Raw genomic sequence first — 15254 nt, forward strand, 5'->3', positions numbered from 1 at the left:
TAAACATCTTAATGACATCTTTAATGCTCTCACATGGAGGTGCCGAGTTCCCTTACAGCGTCTGTGCACCCGAGATCACCCACAGCCCTCCAGTTGGTTCAAGTGCTAATGTATTTATAGCACCAAGAGGAGGGAATACATCCCAAATCTTCCCCGCATGGGTCTCCTTGGCCCTCCCCTCCTGACATGTGGTATTTGCCCAACAGAAGGTCTGTGCTGCTTCCCCCACGTGCCCTTCCAATCAGTGGGGACAGCGGTGGTGGCGAAGCTGGGCACTGGGGTAGGGGGTGGGCATGCTTTTCTGCATGCTCGTGTGTGCATGCGTGCCGTGGAGAAGATCGCCCAGCTTCTGGGGTCTGGCTTGGTCCCATGCCTTGCCTAGATGCCCCAAACTGGTTGAAGAATTCCTGAGGGGTGTCGGGCGGGTGGGCTGTGCTATCAAAAACCAGGAAAACTGTTCTCTGTGGGGCTATCCCCACCCTGTTTCAGGCAGTCAGAATGTTCCCAGATAGCCCACAGCCTGGAACCACTGCCCTCAGTCTAGTAGCCTCTCCCACAACCCTAGATCCCCAATATACACCAGGACAGGGAATCGTTTTCAGAAGCAGGTTACCTGGTTTGTAGAGCCCAGTGAAGAGATGCGGTGGGCAGCACGACCTTCACCTTGGCTTCCCTCTCTTTTCAGTCCCTGAACGCTGAAGGCAGAGAGAGTGGCCTATCCTGTGCTCCCGCACACAGAAAGGGGTGGGGTGGACTTGGATGGTGGAGCCAATACAGAGGGTCTCCCTCCTACCCTGTGCAGGACAGACATACGCCTGCATGTGAACACATTCCTGGACCCTCTCAGGGCCCTCTACACCTACTCCCCGGCCTCCCCCACCCTTTCCCAGCCAATAGCTGGCTGCCAGGGAGAGTGGCTGGGAGGCCTCCTGAACATCCAAAATAAAGATGGGTTGGGTAGGAGCAGTCCTCTTCCTGGTCCCACCAGGCAGTACTGGTTCATCCCTAGGCTTCTCCCTGGGTGTCACCACACCCTGTCCCCAAGACCTGGTTGATTGCCCCTCCCTATTCTAGAAGACGCTGCGGATTCCAAAGACAGGTCTCTCCCTGACAAAGGGGAGCCCCTCCCTACTCTCCTCCACCTCCCCTCCTATCCCATGTCTCCCCCCACATCCTCCACATTAGAGGAGCAGACCATGGGGTGAGGGGTCTGGGCAGGACACAAGCAAGCCAGCAGTGGCTCTCAACCTTCCTGACAGGAGGGCTGTCCCCTTTGCCAGAGCCCTCAGATCGGGAGACCTCAGTAGCCAGATGTCCAGCCTAGCCAGGGCCCTCTCTAAGAGCCTGGAGAGCCAGCAGGTGGGTCCTTGGAACAGCTGGGCCTCAGCAGGGCAGGTCCTGAGAGTGGGTCTTAACAATCATGGAGCAGGCAGCTCGAGGGGCACGATAGCAGATGTCTTCATCAGAGATCCAGGCTGGTCCTCGGGCCACTCACGCATGGATGGCATTGGCTACGTCAGTGAACACCAGCCGGCTGGGCCTCTGCAGTGGGCCCTGAGAGGGGAGCGTGGTCTGCAGAGAGACAGTCAAGGGCATTTAGGACCTCGACCAAGGCCATGTACTCTCTGGTCCGGTTACTTCTACCCTTGCTTCCTGGTTTGCCTGTTTGTGCTTTGCACAACTATGCCTTCTGCTTGGAATGCTCTCCTTGCAAGTTCAGTGTGGAAATACCATCTGGCTCAGATGACTCCTCCCCCGCCCCCCAGCCATCACCAGCTTGCCAGCAGGCACTTACTCTGAGGGCCTAGAGGCTGGATGAATTATGCATGCACTCCTCTCTCCCAGCAGAAGGGGGCTCACCTCTGCACCCCTCCCAGCCCTAGCACCATGGCTGGCCCAAGGGAGGTACCCAGGAAACACCTGTCAAATTGTCAGTTGTCCCACGGGCTGGGTGGACCAAGGTTTTCAGCCCTATATCTCAAATACCCCAAATGGGGAATGTGTCCCAATCAGCGGCCATAGAACTGGCAGCAAAACCAGGGGTTCTCTGGAGCCCCAGTGTGGACTCTTCTTGAGTCCATTCCCCGCGTTCTGCCTCTGACAGGGCCAGATGCCCCCACAAAGCTGTGGGGTCAAGGCAAGGAGAAATGCAAAGGGGTTTCATGGGTCAAGGAGAGGCCAGGCCTCCTCACGGTGCCCTCGGAGATTTGGGGGGGACTGGTAGCAATCAGCCAGTGGCTCTGGCTGGGTGATCATGCAAGTATCCAACCCTTTGGATGTTAAGAGGCAAGTCTGGTTGGGGTCGCCATCCACCTGGGGTCTGCCTGTTACTAGGACCCACTAGGCTACTCAGAGGTGTCCCTCTTGCAGGATCTGACCCCCACAACCCACTCAGGAAACACGGCCCCTCAGGGGGGCAAAGGCACCAGGCTCTTAGCCCACAGTAATCTCTCCCATCAGTCCTCTCCTGCTTTCCTAGCCCAAATATGGGGGCACACAGGGCAAGAATTGGGATTTTCATTTGTGGATGAGAAAGCAGGGGCTCAGAGAGGCCAAGGGGGCTACCAAGGTCACTAGGCTGGCACGGGCAGAACTGGGCTGGCTCCCAGGGCTGCCCTGGCCTTGTGCAGTCAGTGTGTGGGTGGCCACGGAGAAATCCTACCAGTTTCTAAACAAACTTGACAAAACCATATACCGGCTAGCTGCCACCTGACCACATGGCAGGTGCTGGAAAGCTGCATGAGGAGGGAGGGAGGGCGGGGGTGGCAGAGTCACGCGCAGCCAGCAGGCTGGCTGGCCGGGGGAGACTGGAGTGCCCACCTTGCCCTGTGCGGCCTGTGCAGAGGCAGCGGCCTGCACGGAGGCAGCGTCCCGCCCGTGCTCCAGCAGCTCCTGCTCCAGTTCATCCTGCTCCTCCGTGGGGTCGAAGTTGTACATGGGCATGAGCTGGTGGCGGAGCTTCTCCAGCCTGCGGGTGGGGGCAGAGGCTGCTGGGGGCATGGCAGGCACTTCCCCTCCTGCCAGCCCTCTAGGCCCTGCCTGCTGAGCGCCTAAGCCTGAGCACACAGCTACATTGGGGGTGGGGGTGGGGCGTTCGGATTTCCCCTGGGATTAAGCGAAAAGCCATTTTTTGCATTTTTGGAACTTGGTCCAAGATGGTGGATACCATCTCTACCCGTCAGATGGATGGTTATTCACTCCTGGGACCAGATGGGGCCGTGGCCCAGAGAGGCGTCACCTGTGGGGTCCATGGGGACTGCCTAGGCCAGGCCCTTGTGTAAGCCACAGCCTCTGGACACTGGGCAGGGCAGGGGAGTCAGTGACCTGGAGCTGGGGGCAGTGGGGCATGGGTGACTTGGTGTTCCCAGAGGCCAAGTCATCATCCCCAGCCTTCAGTGGGCAGGAAAGGACCTGGCTCCTGGACAAGGGAGAGGGGCCCTGATAGTGGTGGGGGTCTCTCTTCCCACCCCCTACCCCAGGGTCCAGCCCCACATGGTAACTGGGGAGTTACCTCTTCTTCTTTCTGATGTACAAAACCTGCAAGAGAAGGAGCAGTGTCAGGTGGCCGGGCGAGGAGCCCCTGATTAACTGGCAGTTCCTTGGGACAAGGGACAAGCTGAGGCCGATGAACAGGAGAACCATGGGTCTCCAAGTCCTCCAGGATTCCCTCCCAGGGACATACACATCCTGCATTTGCTCCTCCTTTCGATGCGTGTCAGATGCCCACGGTGCGTGGGCTATGAAGTGGAGAGCAGGCTCGTGCTTTCTCTGCCACTACAGACCACAGCTCCAGCCACTCAGCACCTGCCCTGGACTCTTCAAGGGGGAGGGGAAGAGTTTAGCAACCCCCCTTCCTTTCAATGCCCCCCCCCCCCGCCAGGCTCAGAGCCATGTATGGGGAAAGAGAATAGGGGACAGGTAGTGGCTAGACTCTATAGGGCAGTGCTCAAGGCAAGACTCTGGGCTGGGCTTTTGGGGTATCTATGGGAGGCTGATAGCCTTCAGTGGATGGGGTGGGGAGGAGAGCTTGAGTCTCCTGGACAGAAGCCCAGACTAAATGCCAGAACCCAGATGCTGGAGGAAGGTAGGAAGGCCCCTGGGTCCTAACCCCCATTGTAAAGATTTGAAGATAAAGGCCTAGGCAGCCTGAGGAAACACAAGATCCAAGAGCTCCAGGATGGAGCAGGACAGCCCTGTACTAAGCGCTGAGAGGGAGGAAGAAGGGGCTGACCACCAGGGCAGGGACACCAGGGACTCCACCATCATATGGCTGTTGCTTAAACTGGTCATCTCTGACCAACGGCAGCATGACCACTTCTGCCTGGGGGAGAGCTGTGTCCCTAGACTCTGTCCCTAACCTTCTGTGGCTCTTACACCCTTTATGCCTCATTCACAGCTTGAATCTTGTTTGGTTTCCAGCCTGGCCCAGAGTTCCTCCTGCTGCTTGTTTCCTGGGAAACCCCAAAGGCCCGAAAAGAACCCAAAGAGTCCCTTGCTCTCCATCCCCTCCAGGAGGTCACATGTGGAGGACACCCTTGCTGTCCTGTGGGCAGGATGCTGGAGGAGTTCTGGGTCTCAGACCCCAGGCCCTACCTGCCCTGAACTAGTGGCTCTAGCCCCAGCACCTGGACTCCCTCCACTTCCTCTGCTCTGGCCCGGCCCCAAGCCCTCCTCCCAGCCCTGTGGTCCTGTCCTACAGAGGGGTCTTCACAAGAGGCCAGAGCCTTTATCCAATCTCCAGCCTTCCCCCTGCTGCTCCCTCTGCCCCAGCTACCAACATCACCCTCCCACATACCTTCCTTTCCAAACCTACCCCACGCCTCACCATCTAGCTGCAGTCCTAACTCCACCAGGAAGCCCGCCCATACCACTCAGTCTATATGAGGCACACAGCCTGGCACTGATTTGCTCCTCCTGGTACCCAGCCTGGCCCTGCTGGCAGCTGGCACAGTGGGAGATGGGGCAGCCCTCAGGGAGCACCTCTGGACCTGTCCCCTAATGCCCAGGAGCTGTTTCCTGCCCTCCACTGCCTTTGCCGCATAATCTTCCTACTTCTCTGGTTTGGCTAAGAAGACCCTCCACCCTGGCCTCTGAATGTTCCTCCAAAAGGAAGCATCAGGGAGGCCCTCCAAGTTCCTGGGACACAATCTTTGGCCTAGAGTTCCAAGGGCAGATTTCAGATCCCACTTTTTCCCCAAGGCTGTTTTGGTTTGCTTCACTGCCACATGAGTGTTGAGGGGAAGTACTGGTACTCCGCCTCGCCCCCGCCCCGGGAGGCCACTCGTGCTGTGTGCTGCATCCTGGCCTGCTTGCCGGCCATCCCTTGTTCCCTGGCAGTGATCCGGAGCCCACAGGGCCCATATGGCAACCTTGGTTGAAAAGCAGCTCCAGCCAGATCACGGATGGACCATCCGCAGCCCTATTGGCCAGAGCAATTCGGTCCTGAGCCTAAGGCCGGCCATCAGAGCCTGTGAGGGGCGGTGGCTGGGATGCCACCATTGTCAGGCCCCTGGGGGAGCTCAGGTGCACCTCCCCTCTTCCTGGTCTTAGCTAGCACCATCTCCACCAGTCCGTCAGTGACATTCTGAGTGTCTGTGTGGCAGATTAGAGGCAGGGCCCATATCTGCGGGGACAGACACCAGATCTGGAAACATCATATCCCTTATCAGGGAACACCTTCAGTCTTCAGCCCAGTCCACCTCCATCCTGACGTCTGCACCAGTCTGTCCCTTCCTGTGGTACTGGGGCCAGGCCTCCACTTCGGGGTCTCAGCTCTAATGTTGCCTCTTCAGTCTGTTGCTGACCACGCAGCCCAGAGATTCCTCCTGCCCAATCCCCCAACTCAGTCCCCCTGGGTTTCCCTTGTCATCATTGGTTTTATCTGTCTCTTAGTCCCATAAGAACCACCCGGCAGGCCTTGGTCTCCCTAGTCCCTGGGGACCTGAAGGCTCGGTCCAGGGCAGGGGCCTAGGAAATACCTGCCAAGTGAATGAAGGCCACCAGCAGCCTGCCATGCCTACCCACACCTTGGTCTGGTCTGGCCTTAGGCCTCTACTCCTATTCCCGCCCCGCCCCCCGCCTCCCTGTCCTGCTTGCTGCTCACAGACCCTCCTGCCTGCCTCCAGACTTTTGCCTATCAGGACCTTCCACCTGAACACCCTCTTCCCCAAGTCCTCCGTGGTCCTCACAGCCCAGCTCAAGACGCCAGGCGTCCTCAGAACCCTCTCTGGTTTTTCCAGTTGGAGGCAGCCCCTGTGGTCTCTGGGCCCCCAGAAGAAGAGGGAGACTGTGGTATCATTAACAGACAGTTATCTTCTGATTAGAGGCCCTAAAATCAAAACACTGACACCCCCATCCCCCGCCCTCGTTCAAATGACAGCCACCTAGGTCAGCCCCAGCCTCCCAGCTCTTACCACGGCCACAGCCAGGCCAATCACTGTGATGATCCCAAAGGACAGAAGCATGGTGCCCACACCAGCTGTGCCACCAGCCACATCAGGGATTCTGGTGTCATTAAAGTTGGTGGCTTCTGTACTGAGAGTGGTGGTCTCGGAGGCTGGCCCCTCTGGGGCAGGCTCCAGGTCAGGCTCCGACGTGGGTGGGCGGCTGCTGAGCCAGCCCCCGGCAGGCGGAATCCTGGAGTCCATGCCGATGGTGAGAGGGCCCTGGCTGAGAGGTTGCCTGTGGTCACTCGGCCTGCAAACTTGCTCCTGACATCAGCAGTGTCCCAGCCCGTGGCCCCTGCTATACTTTCTGGTTGCCACCTCCAGGGAGAAAGGGAGCTCCCTGGTGCCCTGTGTGCTGGAAGAGAAGGAATGAAAACATGAGGCTTGGGACACAAATCAGTGGTGACATCAAGTACCTGAAGGTACCAGGGAAATAAAATAAATAAAATAAAAATTTGAGGGCAAGGGCAAGTTCAGGGGACATTAGGACATATGCTTTACTTAAGTTCAGTTCCCATGTGAAGATGTCCCTTCTTTGAGGGTATAATAATTATAGTGATCATACTTGGAAGATATGCAAGGTAGTTGGGAAGTTTGAAAGAAGTCTCTCCCCTGCATAATACCCACCCTTACACCCCTACTCCCTGCATTTCCCACCTCCTCACCCCCTGCCCCCCACAACCCTCACCTCCTGCTTGGAGGGCAAAAAAATACTGTAGCTTTTTCCTTTCCTGGAGGGATACACTGGCCCAAGAGTCAGATGACCCTTGGCACGTCACTCCACCTCTTTGGATCTCAGTTCTTCTGAATCTAAGATCAAGATTAAAAACAAACAAAAAACAAAAAATACCCCCCCTCCTTCACAGCCTCACAGGGTCATAAAGTCACTGGAATGTCAGAATGAAGTAGTTCTTAGAAAAGCCTTAGCTCAGTGTAAACCCTACCCACAGTAAGCACCCAGTACATCGACTTTTCCCCCAGCCAACCCACTTGGGAAAGGGGGAGCCATAGGAACCCCTCGACCTAGCCCACTGTGTGATCCAGGCTGTGTTTGCAGCGGGTGGGGGGGGGCGGGGGTGGATGACAGGTGTAGAGAGACCAGAAGGCAGAAAGGGGAGAGAGCCTAATGTCAGGCCCAGGGCTTCTCTGCAGGCTCTTAGGGTCACTGGACCCCCACAGGAGAGCTAGGGGCTGGCAGGGACAAGGAAAAACAAGGTAAGCAGGAAGCATATACTCAGAAGCAGTGATGGAGCTCCCATTCTGAGTTGCTTCTCCTCTCCTCCCTCCTCCCTTGCGAATGGAGAGTGAGAGATGCGCCCAGACCAGGGTGTGGCTTACCCCTTCCCAGGCCAGAGGCCCTGAGTAAGGCAAGGTGGGAAGGGGTCCCAGAGACACTGCAGAAGACCGGGCCTAGGGAGAGGGGGGGACACGGCTCATGGCTGCACACATACATCCCTGTGCTAGCCAATGGATGTTATGTGGGGTATCTCCCCATGCAGGTGCATGGGTGTGTGTGAGGCGTGTACACACTGATGGCTCCTTAGGAAGGGGCAAGGTTGGCAGAGGGATATAGGGGCTCATCCTTCTCTGCCCTCTCTCTCCCTAGCTAGGATGAAGGCGTCAGCAGTCCCAGGTTCTTCCGTGGCTCTGCCTCTGACCCCAGACATGACCTTGGACCAGACCCTTAACTCTTGCTCTGGGCTCTGTTTACTCCTCGGTCCAAAGCAGAGAAAAGGCCCTGCTCATCATTGCCTGGGACTGCCAGAGAGTCCAAAGGGCAAGAGAAGGAAACGGGTGAGATGGGTTGGCACCGCGACCTCCGGAGAACCCGCATACCGTTCTCTGCCAGGTTCCTCAGTCCTCCCTGCTCCAACCCCCATCCCCGCCTCTGCGACTCGGTGATTCCTCCATTCTTGCACAGAAGCTGCGACCTCAGCACTTACTTAATCCTCTCTGGGGCGCCGAGCTCAGCCGGAGAGGCTAAGGGTGGTGGCGATCGGCAGGAGGCCAGGGCGGGGGGCAGCGGGTCCGACCCCAGGTCCGCCCTCCGAGGGCGCCCGGAGCCGCGGGCTGGGCCCGCTACAGTTTACCGCCTGCAGCCGCGAGCGCCGGCTCAGGCAGCAGGGGCCGGGACAGGCAGGGCCTGGACCCACCGCAGGGGTGGGGCGGAGGCGAGTAGCCCCGCGGGTCCCCCACGCTCCAGTGCCTCGCCTCCCTGCCCGCTCCCCGCGCCCCCGGCTCCCGATTGGCTGTCAGGCCCACAGCCTGCCCGGCACTGGCCCGCTCGCCTGTCGCTGGATCTGGCTCCGCCCCCAGCAGGAGCCGGACACAGGGTCTCGGTTCTTGAAGACCACCCCTCACTACCCGTGGCCTACGCCGAAGTCGGGTAGAGGGCCGTGGGTGGCCAAGCCCTTCCTGCACCAGAACTCGGGGGGAGCTCCACCTCCGCGGATATAGATTCGTTCTCCCAAAATGCAGGCGGACGCTGGAAGCTCCAGGAGAGCACTGGATTGGGAGTCTTTGGACTTGCGTTGAACTCTGGCTCGCCCCTTTACTGCTTTGTGACCTAGAGCGAGATGTTCCTCTCCCTGGGGCTCGGCTTCCTGTTCAGATGGGCTCTACTGAGAGGGCTCTTGGTGAACTACACCCACTCTGGGCTTGAAATGGGGTAGCTCAGTCCAGAGAAGTTGGGAGCTGTTGGTATTATTATTGGAGAGCTGTTATTATTGGGCAGCCTGACAAAGGCAAGACTACATATACCCCTCACAACAGCCTCCGGCTACGGCATGATCATCTCAGGGGATACCGTCAGATACCTTCTAATCCTAGGGTTTTCAAAGGAATTTACGGGGATCACCCCAGAAGCTTTGGTTACAAACGCAGATCCCCCGTGACTCCCCCGGTATGGGACCAAGTCTGGGACTGAGTCCAGGAAACTGCATAGCTAATTATTAGTTAACAGTAGATTCTGGTGAGGGAGGGCATCGACAGGCCACACTTTGTGGGACACTGCTACGAATTTTGTACGAGGAGCAACTGAGGCCCACAGAGTGATCTGGCAATAGTCAAATTCGAACCCAGTTCTCCTGTGTCCAGTTTCGAGCCCCCTGCTCTAAACCCTAAAACCCGGGAGCAAAAGGGTCAAGAGCGGCCCTGGGGTCCGGTGACTACCTGGCCCCCATCGCGGCTCAGGCCACTTCCTCGGCCAAGCCCCGGACACCGGGTGCCTCCCCCAAATTGCTACCCGCCCCAACACTGGGATCCGTCCACGTGCTGCTTGGCCTGCCCAGAGGCTACGCTAGACCACGCCCCTGGATCTCGCGCCCCAATTCTCAACCCTCAAGCCGGTTGGTGACACGCCCCCGCTCAGACTGACAACACACCGCTGCGGCCGGGCACCCAAAAGCCAGCTCCGAGTAGTCGTCGAGGGCTGGAGCCATGTCCCTTCCGTGACCTTCAGGAAGAATCGAGGGTCCTGGCTCCCAGGGAACAACCTCCCACACATCCACGCATTCTCCCGCCCGTGGGGCTGCGGGCGTAACCAGCTCGGCTTTCCCAGCCTATTCAGCAGCCGGCTGGGAAGCCCGCAGGCTCTTCCCGAGTGGAACCCAGGAGCTCTAGGAACCCTGGAACTGGGTGTGGGAGCGGTCCGCCCGAGCCCTTTCTCGGACGCGCCGACCCCGGAAGCAGGGCGTCGGAGGGAGAGCACCGCGGGTCACGCATATCCGGAAGCCGAGCCCGGGTGGTGTCTGCAGTTCGGCGGGCGGGCAGGGTGACTCTTCAAGCTGGTATGAGGAGAAATGGGAACCGGGAGGGGGTCTCCTGGCCCTCTCGAGACCTCCGCCCCCTCCCCCCCGCGTTATGTAGATGAGGAAACGGGCTTGGGGAGAGGCGACCTCGCATGGGGCATTAACGATGCTTTGCAGAGCTGAGTGGGAAGCTGCGTCCCTGGTTTGTGGACAGAGCCGCCTCTGGAGTCCGGAGGACCTGGGTTTGTGTCCTGCCTGGGACAGGTCTAGCTAGGTGATTTTAGGCAAGTCGCTTTCCCTCTTGGAGCTTCCTTTCCCTCCCAGCTTGTCTTTGAAGATGTGACACCTAGCCGGTGCTCAGTACATGCTGGTTTGGACCTTGGTCTGTGCGAAGGGAAAGGGAACCACTACTTTAAACCTTCTGTTAAACCTTGTTTGTGACAACTTAAATATAAAGTTAACAAAAATTGTCAGTTTTTTTTGTTTGTTTTGTTTTTTACCGGGCAATTTATGCTGACCTTTAGGATTATGAGGTCAAATGGGGGTGGGGAGGAAGAGTTTTAGCATACAGATCAGTCACAGCTTGTCAAAAGCAAAGCCCCCAAGCAAAGGCAGCCTCCTCTGACTTGTAATGTTAGTTAAGATCATGTAACACAGAGACCCTTCTGTGTGTTGAGCTGACTCCCAGGCACTTGATATGCATTGTCTAATGTACTGCTTGCTGTGGAGTTGGTGTTATTTTCCCCATTTCATGGAGGAGGACACTGGAACTTAGAAATGATGATTTTTTCCAAGGTCACACACGCTAAGATGGAACAGATCTGTTCAGCCCTCAAGCCTGGGCCCAGAAACATCGCCAGGGACTGAGCTTTGCATTCAGCCCACTTCAGCTAAAAACATGAAGAAAACATAACTGGTCAAGACAAGAAGAATCAAAAAGGTGGGCGAGGGTCTAAAATGGAGTTAAGGAGGTAGCAGAGCAAGAGCATATCCTCTCTCAGGCAGCAGGTCAGAGGGGAGTGGGTCACACAATGCTCAGCTGCTCTCCTGGTTCTCCTTCCTCTCCCAAGGTGGCAGTCACATCGGGACCAGAGCCACCTTGAGGAGCCAGAGCCCGTGACCATCTCCACCTGGTTGGAGCCAGTGCTCGTCTTTAGCAGCTGACATCACGAGGAAGATTAAGGGACCTGGGAACTCTGAGGAGAGTCTTTCCCAGAGAATGGAGCTTGGGGGCCGAATTCTCTGGGCCTTTCTTTCTGGCCCCGGGAGGAGAGGAGGCACCAGGGGCTGGCCCTTCAGCTCATGGCAACCCCATCTGCCTCTAGCTGGGTCGTTGAATGCCACAGAGCTGGTCAGCCAGTGGACTGCTATCTTTGAGAAGAGGGGCATCCCTGAGGCCCAGGCATCCAGTGAGTACATCGTGGCTCATGTCCTTGGAGCCAAAACAGTTAAGTGCAGTGTTGTCAAGAGGGGAGAAGATCGGGGAGGGAGGACCGTGGGGAATAACAGCCACGCTTATCTGCCCCACAGAGAGTGCTGAGCTGAGAGTGATGGGAATTTTCTGAAGGAATGTCTTAGGTAGATAATTTATTCATCTAATGAACTATTATAGTATGTGTCAGGCATTAGGGGATCAGGTATGACTGAGATGGCCAGTGTTGGGCCCACAGTGTCCACATAAACCTGGGTCAGGCCCCTAGATCAGGAGCCAGATACTCACATTCTCTGTGGGGCAGTTTCAGAGCCTGAGACCAGTATTTTGCACCCAGCCCCTGACCCCTTGGCAGCTACAGTGCGTCCAGGAGCTGAGTAGCCTCCGATTGCAAAGGTGAGCACCAGGTGGGCCATCAGGTGGGCCAGACCTGAGGGCTCTATATGGGGAATAGCCTGATTAACTCATGGTCAGGAAGGAGGAAAGTATCTAAGGACTGGGGAGGTGTTGGTATGAGGTTTTGATGAGAGGGAGATCACGTGAGTAGATAGGAAGAAAGGAGGGAGGGAAGGCCTTGGCTTGGCTCAGAGTCCTGGGGCACAGGAGGCATGACCCTACCTGACATTTTTGGTATTCCCCAATGGTATCTCAACCCAGTCATGGTCCTGTTGGTCTGGGCTCTGTCACTGATCACCCAGCTGCCCCCTCTGCAGGATGCCTGTGCAGTACATCCTCGGGGAGTGGGACTTTCAAGGGCTCTGTCTGAAGATGGCCCCCCCAGTGTTCATCCCTCGCCCGGAAACAGAGGTAGGTGTGCCACCAAGACTGGGCAGGATGGAGATGAGGGCGGGGTTTAGGGCACCTGTCTTGCCCCAGACTTCCTCCAGGGGGCGCTGGGATCCCATGATTGTGGTTCTCAGAGTTCTTGCTCTTCCTTACTGGTGTCTCCTGGTTGGCTGGGTAGGTGGGGCCAAGAGTGCAGGGGTCTCCTGTCCTCCTTGACTGTCCTCATGTCCCAGGCCACTGCCCCAGTATGCAGGTCTAGCCTACCCAATCCATGGGGGAATAAAATGCCCTCCTCCTTGTCAGGAGGCATGGGTGAAGTGGATAGAGTTTCAGCTGGACACTCAGAGGCCTGGTACATCTATGTGACCTCAAGTCAGTGTCCTTTCTGGGCCCAGATGATAAGAGGGTTGGGCCTCCAAACTAGGGAGGAGATCTGTGAATTGGGGGTCCTCTTAGATCTACTGTCTGGTCAGGTAATTACCTGTGATCCCTCAAATTTTTAGGACTAGGGATTGTGTGGCTCCAGCGTGCTGTCCCTGGGTGAGGCACACCTATTCTGGGAGAGAGGCTTTCTGTGGCCCTTCTTGGGCTTCCTCCTAACCTTGTAGAGAGTGAGAGAGAGCAGAGCAGGTGGATGGAACTGTGTGGGGGCTGATGGACAAGCTAGAGGGCACCGAATTCTGAGGAGGGGTGTTTCTCAAAAGGTACTCAGGCATACGACCATTCTTGGGAAAGATGAGACTTCATTTACCTGCCCAAACAGGGACTCAGAGCCCCTCCTCACCTTCTTAGCCTCTCTCCCCCAGCTGAGAAACCCTCTGGCCCATTCACTTCCCCATCATGTGGTTGAGAAGCCAGGTCCTCGCCTTATAGCCCAATGTTGGGAGGGACAGTAGGGAATCTGAGAACTTCCTGAAGTCACAGGGCTGCCAAGGGGAGGAGCATGGGGGCAGCCTTTGGGCTTTCTGACTCTGGGTCGGGGCCGCACACCTCCCATGAGGCTACACCATCTGAGATTGGACAAGCTGGGACAGAGAGCAGGATGTAGCCTGCCATCTGTGGCCTCTTGGGAGGCTACCCTGTGTCTTCCCCAAGCCTGTGACCTTGGCTGGGAGGTCACTTACTGCCTCCTGAGGCTGCCAAGGATCAGGGCATGGGAAGGAGGCAACCATGATGACCTTTGAGTCCCCTCAGAGCTGACCCGGCATCAGCCATGTGCTCCAGAATTCTGAATGTCAGGTGTGGACTTCCGGCTCCCATATGGGGCCTCCCCCACCATTCCTGTGTGGGTCTGGGCCAGGAGAGCAGCTCTGCTGTAAGAGGGGGAGGGAAGACAGAGGGGAAGGCTGTGGTTGGGAGGCTAGGTCCTCATCTCACTGTACAGACGTTTCTGAGAACTTGCCAGGTTTGCCCCAATGTGAAGCCACATGGGGGTGCTTTACCAAGAACTTGAGAGGACGTGGCCTGTGGCAGGGAGTAGGGAGAATGGGGGCAGGGGAGAGATCTTGGTGCCTGTGTTCTTTCCATCCATTGCAGGGCAATTTCTGATGACGGGGGCAGAAGTCAGAAATGTGAAGCTGTAGGTGGCGTGTGGCCCAATGAGTTGGGCTTTCCCTGTGGGTGGCAAGGTGGCTCAGTCCTCAGCCTGGCAGTGTGTATGGTGGGAAAGCCAAGGCTGGGAGTGTGAGCCATTCCTATCCAGCCTAGCGAGGTGAGGCTTTGGGGGGTGTAGGAGGCTCAGTACCTTGTCTGTGATTGGCTCAAGGGAGGCAATGCCACCTTTCTTGGGCTGCCCACTCAGAGCATCCTAATGGAGGGTGCTGGCAGCACTCAGGTCCTCCTGAGGCCTGGGCCGACCTCTTGAGGGGGTATGGGGTCCTGTTGAGACAGTGGCTCTGGCAGAGCCAAAAGCTGCCTGTTTCCCACATTCCCCCCCCCAATCCCCATCCCATCATACTTTTGGATTCTTCCCTTACTTACCTGGAAGAGGTGCCCGGGGTCTCTGACCACTTGGCTTTCCCCCTTGCCTAAAGAGCCACCGATTTCAGGCTGATGGAGGCTGGAGGCTCTTCACTTGGTGAGGAGGAGAGTGTCTGGACTTTTATGGGTGGTCTCTACTCTTAGACCCCAGGTGGTCCCATAGCCAAGAGGATTCTCGAGTAGTCTGGACTGTAACGGCGGGGTTAGAGGGCACGGGTGGCGGTGGGGGCCCAGTCTGTCAGCGTCACAACATCACCAGGGTGTTGTTCATGTATATGGTATATGTCTCTCAGGTCAAGGGTGTTTCTGAGAAGGCTAGCCAAGAGGTCATTTCCAACCTGAGTAGGTCTGTCTGTGGCCAGGAAACCAGGAGAGGCTCACAGCCCTGACAAGTCCCAGCTATCTGACCAACCACTCAGTACATGGCCTCAGTGGCCTCAGCGCTGAGACCACAGTCCCCGCCCTAGCCCTAGGCTGCTTGCTCTATGTCAGTCCCAACGCTGAGGGTCCAGATTGCCACAGGCACCCTTCCAGTCTCCAGCTGTGACTGGTACAGGCCTGGAGGGAGCAGGGGGGAGGAACAGAAAAGGTTGGACCCACTGGCCAAGTTCTGCCTGCTTTGAACTTGCTGCCCTGGAGGCAGGTGATCTCTCTGCTCTGGGGATTGGGGGACCTGGAAGAATGAAATCCCTTTTGGGATTCAGCACTGAGGAACTTCTATGGAAAATGGGTCTGAGCGATCTGGAGCCACTGAGCCTGACTGTTGACTTTGGAGATTTGGGGGGACCTGGTTGGGGGGTCTGAGACTAGGAGGGTGGCTTCCCACAACCTCTGAGAGCTTGCCAAACCCTTGGGAAGCAG

At 57.2% G+C, this 15254-nt stretch overlaps 2 protein-coding genes and 1 long non-coding RNA gene across 7 annotated transcripts in view; 1 reads left to right on the forward strand and 2 right to left on the reverse strand.

Moving 5' to 3' along the window:
* Positions 1 to 15254, reverse strand: part of LOC116873915 — a 15561-nt gene continuing 307 nt past the window's right edge. The window contains exons 2-3 of the long non-coding RNA XR_004383911.1: positions 12322 to 12325; positions 1 to 975 (exon numbers count right to left, since the gene is read on the reverse strand). This is a non-coding gene — a long non-coding RNA (uncharacterized LOC116873915). The remainder of the gene's footprint in view (positions 976 to 12321; positions 12326 to 15254) is intronic.
* CUNH3orf18 (chromosome unknown C3orf18 homolog) lies at positions 980 to 9134 on the reverse strand. 3 transcript variants are annotated; one of them, XM_032868155.1, is made up of 6 exons: positions 8390 to 9134; positions 7135 to 7256; positions 6414 to 6801; positions 3512 to 3537; positions 2821 to 2968; positions 980 to 1572 (listed from the first exon to the last, which is right to left on the reverse strand). In XM_032868155.1, the coding sequence occupies exons 3-6, from the start codon at positions 6645 to 6647 to the stop codon at positions 1492 to 1494; spliced, it is 489 nt and encodes a 162-aa protein (XP_032724046.1). In that variant the 5' UTR covers positions 6648 to 6801; positions 7135 to 7256; positions 8390 to 9134; the 3' UTR covers positions 980 to 1491. The 3 variants fall into 3 exon arrangements, with proteins under 3 accessions (XP_032724046.1, XP_032724047.1, XP_032724048.1); XM_032868156.1 differs by having other exon boundaries at positions 7785 to 9134; XM_032868157.1 differs by lacking the exon at positions 7135 to 7256.
* HEMK1 (HemK methyltransferase family member 1) overlaps positions 10194 to 15254 on the forward strand; it is a 22284-nt gene continuing 17223 nt past the window's right edge. For 2 of the 3 annotated variants that reach the window (XM_032868152.1, XM_032868153.1), the window contains exons 1-5: positions 10194 to 10234; positions 10991 to 11135; positions 11266 to 11642; positions 11932 to 12023; positions 12341 to 12434. In XM_032868152.1, the coding sequence (XP_032724043.1) occupies positions 11415 to 11642; positions 11932 to 12023; positions 12341 to 12434 (414 nt within the window). In that variant the 5' untranslated portion in view covers positions 10194 to 10234; positions 10991 to 11135; positions 11266 to 11414. Of the gene's footprint in view, positions 10235 to 10990; positions 11136 to 11265; positions 11643 to 11931; positions 12024 to 12340; positions 12435 to 15254 lie in introns of those variants that run through there. The other variant, XM_032868154.1, reaches the window with a different exon arrangement.

Source organism: Lontra canadensis, unplaced genomic scaffold (genome assembly GCF_010015895.1).
Source record: "Lontra canadensis isolate GAN:19392208 unplaced genomic scaffold, GSC_riverotter_1.0 scaffold35, whole genome shotgun sequence".
NCBI classification, from domain to species: Eukaryota; Metazoa; Chordata; class Mammalia; order Carnivora; family Mustelidae; genus Lontra; species Lontra canadensis.

Excerpts from the sequence above, each read along its gene's own strand:
- CUNH3orf18 (XM_032868157.1), bottom strand. The coding sequence starts at position 6,647 with ATGGACTCCAGGATTCCGCCTGCCGGGGGCTGGCTCAGCAGCCGCCCA. Across the intron at positions 2,969-3,511 it reads TACATCAGAAAGAAGAAGAG|GCTGGAGAAGCTCCGCCACC; the intron begins GTAACTCCCCAG and ends CCCCACCCGCAG. Across the intron at positions 1,573-2,820 it reads CACAGGCCGCACAGGGCAAG|ACCACGCTCCCCTCTCAGGG; the intron begins GTGGGCACTCCA and ends GTCTCTCTGCAG.